Source organism: Ursus americanus, chromosome 20 (genome assembly GCF_024610735.1).
Source record: "Ursus americanus isolate L20-20 chromosome 20, mUrsAme1.1.p, whole genome shotgun sequence".
Classification (NCBI taxonomy): domain Eukaryota; kingdom Metazoa; phylum Chordata; class Mammalia; order Carnivora; family Ursidae; genus Ursus; species Ursus americanus.
Genome location: NC_142146.1, coordinates 30492866 through 30510698, shown reverse-complemented (window position 1 = coordinate 30510698; position 17833 = coordinate 30492866). Strand labels below are relative to the sequence as shown.

General features: G+C 38.0%; 1 protein-coding gene across 4 annotated transcripts in view; it reads right to left on the bottom strand.

Annotated features, from left to right (window-relative positions):
* Positions 1–17833, bottom strand: part of TMEM108 (transmembrane protein 108) — a 673892-nt gene that overhangs the window by 160203 nt on the left and 495856 nt on the right. For 3 of the 4 annotated variants that reach the window (XM_087870206.1, XM_045791779.2, XM_087870207.1), the window contains one exon: positions 6404–6489. In XM_087870206.1, coding sequence (XP_087726332.1) covers positions 6404–6443 — 40 coding nt within the window. In that variant the 5' untranslated portion in view covers positions 6444–6489. The remainder of the gene's footprint in view (positions 1–6403; positions 6490–17833) is intronic. The other variant, XM_045791780.2, reaches the window with a different exon arrangement.

The window sequence follows — 17833 nt, the reverse complement described above, 5'->3', positions numbered from 1 at the left end:
AGTCCCATAATTAGTAAGAGAAGTGAGAGCTCAAAGTACATTCTTTAAATCCAAATTCTATGCTCTCTCCCACCATATGTTTTAGCAAAAGTGTTTTCATATAGAAAACTGAATTTACTCTTGAAGACTTAATATTTAAATTTGCATAAGGCAACAGTTGTCCTAAATGTGAGCATGACTTCCCTCTTCTACATACCTGCCAACCATTAACAGAAAGTACTTGGAAAAAAATAAAGTACTCGAAAGTCATAAAATTGTTTAAAATATTTTATTCCTTGGTCGTCACTGGAATTGCTTCCAATGAAAAGGTCTTATAAGGTTCGTTTGTTGACTTATAGAAATTCAAAAATCACAACTTAAAATGTAAAAGACATTAAATCAACATGACACCTTTAAGGACCCAGTATGCCTAACTTCCTGGGTTACTGTTACATTTGAAAGTGTCACTTCCTCAATTTTTCTGTGTGAATGACACTTCCTTCAGAACCAAAGAAACCAGTTCTCCAACATTAACAAATGTTTTCATAATGAAAAAAAAATCCAGCCTCAAATTCTTGATTTGCAAAAGAATTATCCAATATGAAGTGGGGAAGAAACAGTCTTATAAAATCAAGTTCTAAAATGGACCCACTATAGTAAATAGAGACAAGGTCCACTCTTGTTGTTTTCCCTTTGCTTTATTTCTAATCCTAGCTAGTCCATTCTTTGTGCCCTTGTTATTGCTACAACAGAGTAAAAACTAACTTCTAGTGTATCCTGAAGAGTAACACAAAACTTCAAAATTCTAACACTTTCTAATTCTACAACACTCTGATTATGCTCGTTCCCTCCCTGACTTCTCTTTTGCTCCTTCTTCCTAATTCACCCTGGTTTTGTTCCAAGATCCACTTCACCACTATGCAGCTCAAGTGATAACAGGGAAGCTGAAAGCTTCTTCCTGCTCCAAGATAGCCTTTCATAAGTCTAAGACAGTGATTTTCAAAGTGTGGTCCCAGGACCAAAGTTTTGGCATCACTGGAAATTTAGAAATGCAAATTACTGTCCCTACTCCACATCTACTGAATCAGAAACTCTGGGGTTGGGGCCCAGCAATCTCTGTTTAAACAAGTCTTCAGGTGGGGCGCCTGAGTGGCTAAGTCCTTAAGCGTCTGCCTTCCGCTCAGGGCCTGATCCCAGGGTCCTGGGATCGAGCCCCGCATCAGGCTCCCTGCTCTGCTGGGAGCCTGCATCTTCCTCTCCCACTCCCCCTGCTTGTGTTTCCTCTCTCTCTGGCTGTCTGTCTCTCTCTCTGTCAAATAAATAAATAAAATCTTTAAAAAACAAACAAACAAACAAACAAAAAAACCCCAAGTCTTCAGGTGATGCTGTTGCATATCTAAGTTTAAAGCTATTGTTCTAAGCCAGTGATTCTCAACTCTGGTTGCGTATTAGAATCATCTGATGCCCAGTCACCACACTCCCCACTCCTTCCCCTAAAGATTCTGATTTAATTGATGTAGTGTAAGGTATGGAAAAGGGGATTTGTTAAAAGGTTCCCAGGTGATTCTAGTGTAAAGTCAGGTTTGAGAAACACTGATGAAAGCCGATCAGAATAATACAGCCTAAAATATCGAACTGTAGTTTTGATGAAATGAAGGAATCCATTTCCATAACGCTGACTGAAGACCAAATGTGTCATTACCATTATTACAGCCACTGGTGGTAGCCACTGGAGAAAAAGCAGGCTGATAAATTGTTCTTAGTTACTAAATAGGACATGCTCTTTTATTTCCTCAAGTGCAAAGTCTTTAGTAGCCTCAAGAGTGACAGATTTGCAAGGGGTGGTGGACAGACAATCCAAAAGCTATTGGCAGTAAAGGCACACTCAACTGCTATGTTTTGTATGGGAAGGGCTGAAAATCATTTGGAAAAGAATTTGTGGTAAGCCAGGATTTGAACCCAAGCAGTCTTAATCCAGAATCCAAGCCCTTAATCATGGTTGCCACACTATTACTCTCTGTGGAGATTATGAACAGTGTAAAAGGCACCTTCTATGGTGGTAGAGGAGATGAAGATCCTTCATTTCATATGCTTTCATAATGCAATAGGTTTATGAGTGCCTGTAACACCTAGAAGAGCCTAAGTTTCTGGAGTCAATACTTGTTTGGACCTACACTGACCTAAATTTATGATTTATAACAATTCTCCCTCCTCAGTCTTAGGGAAAAATTTCCTCTTACTTATCAGGAGAAACAAACCATGAAGACAGAATACATGAGCCAACTTCAGTTAGTACAGTATATGCAGAGCATGCAACAGCAAGCAAGATGTATTAATAATAATATAGAGCACGATTTAAGAAATATAAATGCCTGAGTATAAAGGAACACCTAACTAAATATAATCACTCCTTAACTCTAAGTATCCAAACAACCTTGGCTTGAATAGATATTGGTATATAAAAACTTACTTTCATAAGCTTATAATAATTATTTTAGTCTTTTTAACAATAAAGTAGCACAGGACACAGCACCTAGGAAGAGATCAAATCTGCTAACTCAGGACTCAGTGCCTCCCCGCAGTGTCATGTTCTTAAAGGTTTATGATGATGCTTCTTACCTTCCATTATTACTTCTTTAAAGTAAAAAATTGTGATATGGCTTGGGAAAGGCAGTCTTGATCATGTCAACTCCTTCCTCTGTAGAATGGGATTAATGATAATTAATGTCCCACTTGCTTTGATATTCTCAAGTATTCTGAGAACCAAATTCTGTGAAAATGTTTTGTGAACCAGACAGTCCCATGTATATGTTACAGTAGAGCTCCTGGTTAGGTTGTAGCCCTCTCTTCTAGACAGAAGGCCCAATAAGAAAACTGGCATTTATTGTAGGTCTGTGTGCTGTGTTATCTCACTCAACACCATCTTATGTAGTGGGTGGTCATATCGCATTTTACATGTGAGGTGCATGGAAGTAAAGTAATTTATCTAACATAAGCCACCTACTAAGTGGTACGGCTAGGATTTGAACCCAGGTCTGCAGCTCAAAAACCCAGGTATTCTTAGCACTAGCTTCACACCTACTTAATGGTGTAAAAAAGAAAAAGGAATGCAGTATTTGTTTTTTACAGAACTATGAAGGTTCTCATCACCACCCTCATCCTTAAGTTTTCAGTTGTTCTAAAGTATCATATAAAATATGTTAAACTTTCCCAAAGGGCTAAAACTGGCAGGATGAAACACTCAGTACTGCACTATGGAACAGAGCCCAAGAAATAAAACAAATTAGACACAGTCAGTTGTTACAAAATTAACATAAAACCTCAATTTTCCTGCCTGCCAAAGACTGCATCCCTTAGCCCCTATCAGACACAAATAGCCCTAGTCACTATTGACTGTGATGCAGTAATCCAGAGAGAGAGATTGGATTTTTTTCTTTTCTTTTCCTTTTTTTTTTTTTTTTTTTTTTTTTTTAGCTTCAACTGATATCACTAATAGGATGCAAACTTTATCACAGGTTAGAACCACTCCTAACTAGCCACAGGGACAGCAGAAGGGCCACACACTGATTTTTTTCTGTGTGTGGTGGAGGCACCAGGCAGAATGGAAAAAATGGGCATGAACAAAATGGTCAGAGAGACCCGGGTATGAATTCCTACTCCATCACTCACTACCTGGTCACCCTGGGCCAGTCCTTAACTTACTCATCCGTTAACACTTCTTCATCTTGAAGCATTTGCCTCTGGAATGAATGAGATGATTTAGGTAAGCTGATAAGCAGATGTCTGAACTGAACACACTTGGCACTCAAGTGAGCAAACTCTCTGATGATAAAGACAACTCATGAACTCACTCATGTCCATTAGTAAGTAATTGCTTTTTTGTTTTTTGTTTTTTTTTAAACAAATTCTGTATAGACTAAAGAGGACTATAAATTCTTACTATTCTTCCCTTTGAGAGTTGGAGTCTAATACCTCTCCCCTTGAATAAGGGATGGTCTTAGTGACTCCTTTGGCCAATACAGTGTGACTGAAGTATTGCTCTTGGGTTTCCCAGCCTAATTCATAACAAGCCTTGTAGGTTTTGCCCTGGCCTCATAACTATGAGCTGTCATATAATAAGTCTGACTACCCTGAAGATACTACACTGTGAAGAAGCCCCAATTTGTCATGTGAAAGGGAAAAAAGATATTGGGTGGGCCTCAGGTTGGTCCAGCCTCTAGCCCAGATCCCAGACACTGTGACGACTCTACCAACCCCTACCCAAATGGCAGGTGCATGAGCAATATAAGTGATTGTTGTTGCTTCAAGCTACAAAATTTGAGGGTTGTTATGCAACAAAATATAACCAGAACACTCTACCAGGTTCCCCCCCCCCAAATTAAAAACATCAATTTGCTGAGTTACAAAAAGTAACATAGTAGATTTATATTGACCCTGTAGTTCTCAAGTCTGTTTCAATACTGAAAAAAAACCCATATTGTTTGTGGCTGGCTTTAATCGAAGTTGTAACTTAATAACTGGCTGAGGAATGACATATACCAGCTGTTGAGTGCATATGTGTGCCAGAGTTTAAGTTAGCTTGGCTTTTACTAAATATCCAATTCTCCTAAGGAAAAAAAATGTTATACATAACAACCCCTCTTCTCTATGAAATTGTGAAAAACATTGTCTGAAGTCAGACTAATTGACCTACTGCCCCAGTGCCTGACCCTCCCAGCTCTACAAATCTGGACTCCCACAGCCAGCTACCCAATAACCACAGTGGTTTATTAAGGGCCACCACCACCTACCTCCTAACTAGCTGGAATCTATCTACTCTGCGCTGCTTGCATTTCCAGGCAAGCCTGTAAATAATGAAACGGTTAAGACAAAGCTGATTTCTACAGATACCAGTTAATGTTTGAGGAAAAGCCCTTCAGTTTTCACACAGGCTCCACTTGGGAGGATGGGTTTCATTAGCATAAGACTTGATCTCTGACTCATGGAATACTTAACTGAAGCCTTTCAAATCATATAGGACCTTATAACATTTCACAAACTTTGGGGCGTACAGCCAGCATAGGTAAACAACAAACATTTTGCTGCTTTCCAAATCTACTAATCTCTCTTTCATTTTCTGTTTCTTCCTCCTGCAAAGTCTGCTTTCCCTTCTTGTGTGGGAGTAGGGTGGTGATGGTGGTGGTGGTGGTGGTGGTGCTGGTGTGTGTGTGTGTGTGTGTGTGTGTGTGTGTGTGTGTGATCCTATTTAACCTTTGAATGTCCACTCTCCCATCAAGGCAGAATTAATTATTGAGTGATGACATTGCTTCTTCAATCTATAAAATCTTTTTTCTAACAAGCAAGTTTACCATTTAAAAAAAGGCAACAAACCCACAGTTCTATAGGATGCATGGAGAAAGAACATGAGAGAGTTCATATAACTTGGCGGCGTTTCACCAGGCTGAAAACGGGGTGATGTGATCTGTGTTTCAGGGATTAGAATTCAGTGGCAGAAATAAGTTAATTAAAACACCTAACCAGAATGCCTTCTATACATAAAAGTGCTTTGCACTAGGAGTGCAACATAACCTGAACTGATAAATTCTAAGGGGGGAACAGGTGATTTGCATCCCAATCTCTTATGTTATTTTCTTGGCAAAAGTTAAAAAGGAACCATCCAGTCTAGGAAAGATAGGTCTTCTATATACCTCAGCAAGAACCAGACAAGCAGAATGAACCCCAGGTTTTCCCAACTCAATGGCTTTGGTTTAACCTGGAGTGGGCAATATCTATTGTCCCAAGTGGGTCAGCCTGAACATCAAACCCACCAACTTGTATTGGTTTTTATGTTCATTCAGTAACAATTGCAATCCCAAAGGTTATAAAGTCACTCTGGGGTACCTGGAGATTTGTGGCACAACCCCCCAAAACACCTGAGCAACATGCATAAAGTCATAACCAAACACTTTTCATTCTACCATCAAACCTAAAGAAATCACATTTTTATCACTAGTTATTTAAGAACACACATAACTAAGCAAAACATTCTAAGCCAAAGGCTGGATAGTCACTGAATGATAATGGGTTCTATGTGACAAAATCCACAAAACACAGTCTACCATTTCTTCTCTATGAGGAACCCACAGAAGCTCATACTGGAACCCTTTATTCTGCCACAAAACCAAAAGCAATATGTTTTTGACACTCAACCTTGAATTAACTATTCTTAACATGCCAATTAAGAATTATTCTAACAGTCTACATTACAACTGATGCCCAAAGCAATAGAGTGACTTAGTGCTTCAGACTTTAAGTACCCAGACGAAGCAGAGGCAAAATTTTCTATTGAGCAAACCCTGGTCTTCCTCCAGAAAATGTATAAGTTTCTGGCACTGGACAAATAATAACACTGGTATACTCTAAAAGAAATATGACATCAACTTACTTAACAGTTGGCAATAGAGGGCCTGTAAACTTCTCTTCATGGTATCATCTGGTCCTGCTTGTCCTCCAGTTTATTCATGATTCTGTCTAGGAAATTGGGAAAAGAAAATTGTTACACCTGGTGAACATAATTCAATTCAACAATCAGAAAGAATTCCACTCAACAGGAGCGCCTGGGTGGCTTAGTTGTTAAGGTTCTGCCTTCGGCTCAGGGCGTGATCCCAGCATTCTGGGATCGAGCCCTGCATCAGGCTCCTCCACTGGGAGACTGCTTCTTCCTCTCCCACTCCCCCTGCTTGTGTTCCCTCTCTCGCTGGCTGTCTCTCTGTCAAATAAATAAATAAAATCTTAAAAAAAAAAAAAAAAAAAAGAATTCCACTCAACATGATCCTGGTTGTAAAGCCTAAAATCCCTGACTTTGAAGAGGAAAATCCTTGGACTGGATATACCACAGTCTGATTTACAATGGTTATATAAATACCAATTCATGAATTGGTTAAATCCTGAAACTATACATACCACTAAAGGAAACTCATGGGCAACTAGACAGTGAAAGTCTGACTTAGGAACTTTTGAGGACTTCCAATTAATCTCCCCCTGAATCTCTAGTTTTTAAACAGGAGAAACAAAAAATTTCTAATCTTATTTTTGTTATGGTCTTCAACCAAAAAAAAAAACAACCCAAAAAGCTTCACCGCACTTGAAGTTGTATTACATTAAATAACTTACTCATTATTTTCTGGTTATAAAGGATAATCCAGTATAGAATATTTGCAAAATACAGATAAACAAAATAGAGATAATATATAAGAAAATACAAATTACCTATCTCTGCAGCCTTTCAATGTGCACTTCTATTGGTGTCTCATTTTATCTATTATATTTTTTGTTTATTTTTAAGTATTCTCTATGCTCAATGTGGGGCTTGAACTCAGCACCCTGAGATCAAGAGTCATATGCTCTACTGACTGAGCCAGCCAGGTGCCCTCTCTATTGTACATTCTAATTTTTCTTCCTAGCAGAAAATCTTATGTTACTATTACTTTGCTACTTTATTTTAAATGGCACACAGAATTTCCTTAAGGTAAGTTCCTAGAAATGGAATCACAAGGACACAATTTAAGGTTTTTGAAATATACTGGAAATCACCCTTCATCAGTACCAGTATATGAGACTATTCATTAGACTACAAACTATCCAATGATGGAAATTTATAATTTCTTTACATCTTTGCCAATAAATAGCAAATATTTCATCCCATTGCCTTAATTTGCATTTTATAAGTTTATTAATCATTTGTCTTTTAAAAATTTTTAGTTCACATTCGACAAAGATTCCCGTTTTTTTTAAAAAAGATTTTATTTATTTATTTATTTATTTATTTATTTATTTATTTATTTATTTATTTGACAGAGAGAAAGACAGCCAGTGACAGAGGGAACACAAGCAGGGGGAGTGGGAGAGGAAGAAGCAGGCTCCCAGCAGAGCAGGGAGCCCAATGCAGGGCTCGATCCCAGGACTCTGGGACCACACCCTGAGCTGAAGGCAGACACTTAACGACTGAGCCACCCAGGTGCCCCTGCCCCCCCCCCCCCCCCCGCTTTTTTTTGGACAAAGATTCTTTAGTAAGGCTCCTGAACCACCTCCTAGGTCCGTCCATGAACTTCCTTATAAAGTCTAGGCTTAGCAAGAACGAGATTGGCAAACTGCTAAGTCAGTTTGACCAGAACCCTCTACTCTCAATATCTGATCAGGTTCCTTATGCTCCATCAATCCCCAGGTGATAAGTACCCTGGCCTATCTTTAGCAAGAATCTTATTAGGTTAGTTTAGCCAGAACCCTTTACCCCTGATGTTTCCTCTTAGTAATTTTCCATCTACTGACACCCCCCCCCACCATCCTTGGCTATAAATGGCCACCTGCCCAAGCTGTATTTGGAGTTGAGCCCAATCTCTCTCCCCCACTGTAAAATCCCATTGCATTGTTCTCTATACCTATCCTGATGGTCCTGAATAGAGCCTGACTCACCATCTTTAACAAATGTCATTGAATATCTTTTTCTTTAACACTTTAATGATTCTCTACTGGCATGCTGGGTTATTTTCTCATAATACCTCAAGTGAAACTAATTTATCTTTCAAATGTTTTTGTGGAGATATAATTAATATATTATAAAATTCAGCCTTTGAAGTTTACAATTCAGTGGTCATTAGTATATTCAAGTTGTGTAACCTTCATCAGTACCTAATTCCAGAACATTTTTCATCACTCTAAAATTAAAAAAAAAGCAAATACCAAAAAAAAACCCAAAAAATAGAAATAAAAAAAAACCCCAAAACCAAAACACAAACAAAACTGAAAAACAAAACCCCAAAACTCCTATGTTTATTAGCAGTCATTTCTCTTCTCCCCTCCTCCCAGTCCCTTGCAACCACTAGTCACCTATAGATTTGCCCATTCTGTACATTTCACATAAATAATATATAATGCATATTTTTTGTATCTGGCTCTTCTACTTAGCATAATGTTTCTTAGGCCCATCTATGTTGTAAATTGTGCCTTCTCCCCCTTTTTGTAAGAATGAGAAACACAAACACACTCACACACAGCCATGATTAGAGAGGCCTTCCTTAGTCCAGGATTACATAAACAGTTTCCTGTGTTTTCTTTTGGTATTTTTGATTTCCTTTAGATCTGTTTCTGGACTTTGTGTTACATTTTATATCTCTGTTTGCTCATTCTTTCACTATAATAATAAGCACTGTTTAAATTAAACTCTTGGTAAAGTTAGTCCCCCCATTATTACTCTTTTTAAGATTTATCTTGTTACGTGAATGTTTTTCCCCTAAATTATCTTTATCATTTTATTAAATTCCAGAAAAAATGTCATTGGCATATAGTTGTAATTATCTTCTACTTGCTTTAAAGACTTGATCTCTTCAAAATCCAAGTGTGGTGAGGAGAAAGATAGTATTTTAAAAGTTGTAGCTCTGAAGATCAGAAGAATTCTTTTCAGAGAGTGAGAAGCACGTTTTTGGGGTGTACGCACAATAGCGTAATGACTACGTAAAGCCCTACCCACCGCCCTAAGCATGATCTGGCTGAGGAAGAGGGAGAGAAAGACATAAATTTTTTTCCACTATAAAATATCAGGAGATTTCAGTTCTGAGAAGCTTGGAAAGAGGGGTTAAGATGATATACAAGACATGCTCAGAGACAGAAGAGCAATTCCAAAAGACAGAAGTAGGTGGGACCTAAGAATAAAAGATAAAATGAGAAACTCTCCAGAGGGGATGACCCATAAACTTTAAAATGTATAAAATTTTTCATTGCTTGTTTTATGCTGTTTTTACTTATACACTACATCTATTCTCCCCCCACAATGCTTATCCACCACTAGCACCCTCAAAATCTCAGAAGTCTTATACAAAATAGTCTTATATTAGTGGTGCTCAGCTGGCAATGATAGTACAGAGACTAAGTCTCAAGACAAGGGTGAACAGGAACAGGAAGGGAACACAAGAGTCATAAGCAATGGTTAGTGGGCATCTATGGAGAGGACTTAGGACATAGTAAGCGCTCAACTGTAAAGTGAGTAAACATATGAATGAATGAATGAATAAATTATTAAGTAACAGGAGAGCAGAGAAATAGTTGTTTATATTGATCAAGGGGAATATAAGCTCCTTAGTCATCTAGAAATGCTTAGAGGCTTCTGAGAAACTGTTAGATTTTTGACAATACATGCAATAGAGCCATTTTATTCACATATCAATATATATATATTAAATTATTATATAATAAATATAATTATATATTATAATTATATATTATAATATACATAAATATATAATATATAAATATATATAATATATAAATATATATAATATATAAATATATATATAATATATATAAATATATATATATTTGCCACTATGGAATTTCTGCTTCCATTTTATCTTCGAATTGCCTCTATATGAAAATGACTGAGTTTTGTATATTCGTTTTGTGACCTAACCAAACTCACTTAGTTCTAATGATGGTTTCTCACCTGAGTCTCTTGGGTCAGTTGTTCTGCTTTGGATAGACAGAGAGGCACAATAAGATTCCATCTAAAGCCATTTTTTAACCAGACAGTAGGAAACATTAATTGTATCATTCCCCTCAGGGAATAACTTAGGACCTCCAAGGATGACAATGAATTTCTGGGATGAAATTCTAAGAAAGTACAGTTTACAGCCAAGAGGTTGAAGAAAAGAAAAATAAGAGAGGAGGATGATGAAAATATTTGCCTAAATATGCAGATACAGTGGCACAGGTGGGGGCCTCACTGATTATCAGCTCAGAGTAAACAAAGAGGTGCAAGTAACTTGAACCACTCCTTATAGAAGATAAGCCTAACAGAATCCTGCCTCTCCCCTCTTTGGCTTAAATGGAACATTTATATCTATACCACTGATTCAGGAAGGGAAATTTTTCTCTTTCATAGATCACTTAAAATGTTTCAATTAGAAATGTCCATGTAGCAGGGGAAAATGTAATAAAGAGCCAAATGAAAAGTTTTTTTTTTTTTTTTAAGATTTTATTTATTTATTTGAGAGAGAGAGAGACAGCCAGCAAGAGAGGAAACACAGGCAGGGGGAGTGGGAGAGGAAGAAGGAGGCTCCCATTGGAGGAGCCTGATGTGGGGCTTGATCCCAGGACTCTGGGACGCCCTGAGTCGAAGGCAGACGCTTAACGACTGAGCCACCCAGGTGCCCCATGAAAATCTCTTATGTGATATGCAAATTGACTTGAAATGACAAGTTCATAAAGAATAAGGAATAGCCAGGAAAATCCTGGAAAACAACAACATAAAAACCCAACAAAGTAGGGACAGGAGAAAGAGGGACTGCCAGCCCTACCAGACATTAAAACATACTCTAAAGCCTCTAAATAATAAAAAACCATTTGATAATAACACATGAATACACCAAATTATATATGGGAATTTATATGATAAAGGCAGCATATTAAATCAATAGGCAAAAAGATGAACTTTGCGAGATAATAGCAGAGTATATGGGAAAAGATAAAATTGTACTAATTCAAAATATGATACACCAGCATAAATTCCAAGGATTAGACCTTTCAATGTTAAAAAAAAATGTATACAAATACTAGAATAAGGTAAGGGTAAGGGTAATTTCTTCTACTGGGAGTAGAGAAGCTTTGTTAGATCCAAATCAAAGTTTGAAGCAATAAGGAAAATACAAACTTCATTATATAAAAAAATTGCAAAGTAAAACCTATAATTAATACAAATGAAAATATAAATAATATACAAATGAAATAAAATACAAATAAAAAATACAAATGAAAACCTAGAAAAAATGTTCACCTTATAAAAAGCAAAGAGTTAATATCCCTAAAATTTATTTGTAACCCTCAAATCAATTCTCACATTGCCTTAGCAATCATTTGCATACATGCTCAGAGTGGGGAAAATTTGAATTGCTCAAAACACACATTCCCAGCTGAGGTCAAACAAGGCAGTGCTCTGTCATCACCATCTCCCCCCCCCCCCCGCCCTTGTTTCAGCTCTCATACTGTGAACAACTGTCCTTTCCATAGGCTATTTAGTACCACATTTTTAGCATTTTTGTGCTTTTTTTGTTATCTTTGTTTGAAATGGTCCCCAAGCCTAGTGCTGAAGTGCTATCTAGTGCTCTTAAAGTGCAAGAAGGCATGAGTTATGGTGCTGTTGGCTGTGAGTTCAAAATTAATGAATTAATAGTATATGTTACATAAGGTATCTAGAAACACTGTTTCTATAAACAAAAACACATATAAACCAAGATTATTTACTGATTAATTGACAAAAATATGACCCGAGGCTCACAGGAACCTAACTATTTCCCCTGAGAGCAACAGCTCAATATTCACTAGTTCAGGATTTGTGAAAACTTTACAGAACATAACTACCATGAATCATGAGAATCAACTGCATGTGAGATGAGCTTTAAAACATTTTGTGAGGGGCGCCTGGGTGGCACAGAGGTTAAGCGTCTGCCTTCGGTTCAGGGCGTGATCCCGGCGTTATGGGATCGAGCCCCACGTCAGGCTCCTCCGCTATGAGCCTGCTTCTTCCTCTCCCACTCCCCCTGCTTATGTTCCCTCTCTCGCTGGCTGTCTCTCTCTCTGTCAAATAAATAAATAAAATCTTAAAAAAAAAAAATTTTGTGAGGCAAAGAATGAAGATGACCAACAATTCAGGCAAATAATAGAGCTGGCACAAAACAGAACAATGGCTCTCCATCTCTTTAGGACCCAGAAAGAGCTGATTAAACTGATGGCCAACACACCTTACCTTTCCTTTGGGAAAATGAGCGGGGAGAAGAATAGGAGAGTTGACAATATCAACTAACCTCACAGGCCTGCAAAAAAGTTTGGAAAGGAACATAAATCTCTATTTTATAGGCAAGGGCACAGATACCAAAAATTCTGTCTTTGCTCGAGATCACACCTATCAGCTATGAGACCTTGAACTAGTTTCTAGACTTCTCTGGTGGATTTCTTGTTTGTAAATGGGTAAGAATAGTACTTGATATACTTACTGCAAAGACTAGATAATGCATGCAAAGCACTTGTCCCAGTGCCTGGCACACAACAAGGGCTCAAAGCAAATACCTAATAGCAGAAGGCAAGATAATGACACATTAGGCCACAGCTCACCAACCACCTCTTAATTGTGCTTTCCCTAAACTAGAAATGAACCAAACACTTTGGAATATCAACCAAATAGTCCCTTTTGTTGGATCCAGTGTCTTATCTAAATTGAATTTAGAATTTAGTTTTATGGGTGTAAGTTGAACTTCAAGTTTGTTATTCATATTTTATACCTTTGTCTTCCTTAAAAAGGATCTAAGGTGACTTACTAATAAATGCAAGTTTTATAACAGAATTATTAACATATTAAAGCACATTAATAATATCAGAAAGGGAGATTCAAAATTATGTGGAGAAAGGGGGTATTAATTTTAATATGGGGGTGCCTGGGTGGCTCAGTGGGTTAAGCATCTGCCTTCGGGTCAGGTCATGATCCCAGGGTCCTGGGATGGAGCCCAGAGAGCTCCCTGCTCAGCAGGGAGTCTGCTTGTCCCTTTCCCTCAGCCCCTCTCCACTGCTGGTGCTCTTTTTCTCTCTCTGAAATAAATAAAATCTTTTAAAAAAATTTTACCGTGAAATGTAACTGAACAATACATTTCTTTCGGAGGTTCCTAAAAATAAAGGCAAAAAAGATAGCATTACTTTTTTTTTTTTTTTCTGGCTGCACAGAGGCACAGTTTGTATTCTGTTCAGAAATACTACCCCTTTTTAAAAAAAATACTATCCTTTTCTGACACTAACTTCTAAGATAAGATCATTAGACAATTTTTGGTAAGCATTAGCACCCTCAATAGCAGTTTTATAAAATATGAACAGAATATTCTTGGCATGGCTGTTCCTTATCAACCCACAATGAAAGCTAAAGTCATGTGTTAGGTAGTGATTCAGGGAAAGCATTTCAATGAGCCAGGCACACCATGCTGTAGGGGAAGAATCAGGCAGGCCTGTCACTGAGTAGCTTTGCTATGTGACTTTGATCAAGTTACTTAACTTCTCTGAGCATCAGCTCCCTCATCTGTAAATGAGGCTGACTCCTAAATCAGAAGACTGCTGACAGAATTAAATGAAGTAAAGCACCTCTTGTGTATCTAGTACATCTAGAACATGTGTGTCTCCATTTTTCCCAAGTGAATGGTATACAGACATGCTGCTTTTGGTCTTGTGAGGATAGAGAAAACTAGGAAAATGAAAGGAACTGATATTCAGCAAGTCACCCCAGGGCCTGAGTATCATGAGCACTAGATTAATTCAGGAAAGCAAATATGAAGGCTTCTTGCCTCACATCATAAGTCATAAATGGATGCATGTGACCTGAGGGCAAGTTTGGTTTATAATATGTTTTTAGTCAAATTCTTTTGATACAGATGATTTGAATATTAAACAGGAATATCCTTTATTTAAATAAAGAAAGAGATGCTATCATTTTTCTGAAACTTGCGGCCCTCCTAATCCTTCTTCCAAATTTTCTCAGTTTTGAGCAAGAAATATTTCATTTTTCTCTGAACCTATGATCAACAGTGTGAGCCTGATTACAGTCTGTCATTTTGTCTCAGTCCTGGGAGTTTAGGAAACAGTGGTGACTACGGTGAACTTGAAAGCATGAGGGAATGGTATTTTTAGGCTCCAGCCAATTGTGAGCAGGAAAAGTCTTTTTTTCCTTAAGCTGAAAATCTCCACAAAATTTTTTCCCTTAAATTTTCAAGAGAAGCCATGCATTTAGATGTCTCTCCCTATTTTAAAATACTAGCAACTAATTCACATGGGGCAAGACTACAAGCCAAAAGAAATAGGACAGTGTGATTTCTGATTAATAAAGGCTTTCCTGGTGCAGAACCTGCATGAGCACTTTTCTACAAACTGAGTAGGAGAATGATGTTTGTCTGTGGAGAGAATCCTACTGATGGAGGAAGCAGTGCAGATCTATCCTCCACCTAGGCTTGTCCTCCAGCAACCTTGGGGCCCAGGATCTCACCCAGTAAACTCTGAAGGATAAAAAGCAGTTCAGTAGTGCTCCTTTCTCCTTTCCTCTCTCCCCCTTCATATTTTCTTCTCTGAAAAATAAAATATTGGAGGCTGTCAGATTCACGAGATGCTGAATTCCAAACAAAAAGGCAAAAACTGTTCACCTTCTACTAAGGAAAAGCCTACAAAAAGGAATCAATTAATGTGGATTCTGCTTGGAGGACTGAGAAGTAATTGGCTGAGTGTTCCTCAAGACCAGCTGGAGTTTATTTGCATGCGCTGGGGGAGAGTGTTCTGCTGTCCACAGCCACTGAAGTCAGCAATGGGGTAAAAATAGGACCAGGAGCTTGAGGCTTATTGGAATGACACAGACTTCTTTCTTCTAGCATTACAGTGTATTAACGCCATTTATCTCATTTGAGGAGACAGAAAGGTGCTTGTGTAAGGTGAAGAATACATACCACACTTTCCCTTTTATGGTTTTGGTATTAAAGACTGTACAGTGAGGTCAGGGAATTAAATGATACTGTAGCAATGCCAAATACTAAAGGAGGATGTTTCATCATTTTGACTGCACTGCTTATGAAAAAGATTATTTCTTGTCCACAGCAAACATTCATTTTTCTTTTTTCTTCTGCAATGCCTGAAACATCTTCAGAGATTGAATTCTGGGACCTAAAAATATGTGTATTCCCTTTGGGAAGGAGGCATTTGTCATAAAAGATGTGCCAAGTTTTTACAATGGAAAGGGAGGGAAAGCCATATGAAATAGGCAAAACTCTTATCAGAATGTTTTACATGTGGAAAGAACATTTAAATCACCATGTACGCTTTGAACATGCAATAAATTTCAGTATGTGAAATTAGTCATAATATCATAGTCCTTGTTAAATTTTAATTTTGATTTCAAAAACACTTCTTTTTCTTCCATTCCTTGTCCTTAGCTTCTCCCATTCCATTTCAATCCACATAAAGACTTCTGTAATTTTTGAGCTGGTGCAAAGACAGTTTTAATTTATGGTTTTGGTTTAATCTTTCAAAATATGTAATTTATGACAGGTGATTCCATAGGATAGGTAATCTGTTGAATGTACAGCTGGGATAAAAATTCAAATGGAATGAAAAATTATGTGGGCAAGAGTGAGGTGGGCCAATATAAAACAGAGCCTGAAGTTTGAGGTTCTATGGATTCTACCTCAGTCTGCAGGCAAGGCCATCAGAGGAGGGTGGTGCTGTCTGCTCCCAATTCAAAGATGTCCTGCAGCTCAGTGTCTGTGGTGTGCAAAGTCACTCCCTATGTGGTACAGGAGCAGGTAGTCACCCCTATGCCGCTCATAACACACAGGGAAGGGAGGAACAGATTCCCTGAAGAGTATGGATTAAGATTACAGGTAAGATCAGTGCGGGCAACTTTAGTCCCCAGTGAAGTCATAATATTCCAAGCATTTCTGATGATTCTCAACTTTATGCCTTGCTCCAGGAAGCTTGAATAAAATAATACATTTCATCTCATATGTGAGGGACTTAAACAGCTTATTTAACTATGTTGACAATTAGACCTTGCTTTAATAACTGGATGGGTTAGAAGAGATACCTAGAAGTACCAAAATTAGTATTCCCAAAACTAGCTGATGGTCAAAATCTATTTTTAAATAGATTCCTAAGTCTTTCCCTCAGGAATTCTAATTCCCAGGTTCTTAGATGGAGCAATTATAAAAGGCTTCTAAGATGGCTCTTCTGATCAGCTAAAGTTGGAAATCAAGAACCTAATCTAGTTCTTCTTAATCCTGACTGTACATTAGAATCCTGGAGAGATGTGCTGGATCAATTAAATCAGACTTCCCTGTGATCCTAATGTATAGTCAATCAAGAACCAGGGACCCTCACCCCAGGCTAAAAGAGCACTAGAGCCACAGTGAGGCCAGTCCTGCTTCTTCTCATTCCTGAGACTGGCATTTTACAAGAGATGGAGGAAGTGAAATGATTGATGAAACCACATTTGCAAGTTATGTTTAAAACAGAAAATGACTGATTCAGTGTTTCTTAAATATTTAGATCCACAGCCTCTTATGCAATTCAAGTTTTATGCAACATGAGTTCTTTGTGATATCTTACCCAATCTATCTCTGATCCACCTCTCACTTGTCCTTGCTACTTGGCTTCATAGGGATGTCAGGAAGATTAAGGAGATAATGACTAAAAAGGGAGAGAGAATGCGGATCAGTGGAGTAAAGAGGATGTGGAAGCTACAAGCAGACTAAGAGACTGGCATAAAGCTGAAACCACCCTAATCGTCAAATCACTTGTTCCCAAAAAAGACTGATATTCCTTTTCCGGAAGGCTACATTCACAGGGGAAACAGTGGGGAGTCTTGTCACAAATTCTGAGTGGGAACAAGGAGGATAGGCCACACTGAAGGGGCATCCTTCCTGTGAAGACCATAACCAACCAGACTGGAGATCCATTTCTTTGGAAAATAATGAATACTGCAAAGTAGTAAGTACTGTGTTAGTAGCAGAGACTGGAGCTGGGAATAAAAAGCAAATGAGACATGATCCTTGCCCTCAAGGAGCTTGCAGTTTAGCAGGGGGAACAAATATCATGGCAAAAATCACTCTATAACCAGCTTTGCCCCTACTAGCTATATTAGACAAATTATTACACTATATTCTAGAAAATTATAACATTTTAGACAGAGACTCGAGAAGGGTAGCACATTTTCTATTAGTAAAACAGGCATCACACCTATGTTGCAAGGTTGTTCTGAGAATGAACACACCCACAGAGTCTGGAGCATAGAAGTACAAGAAACATGTCCTAT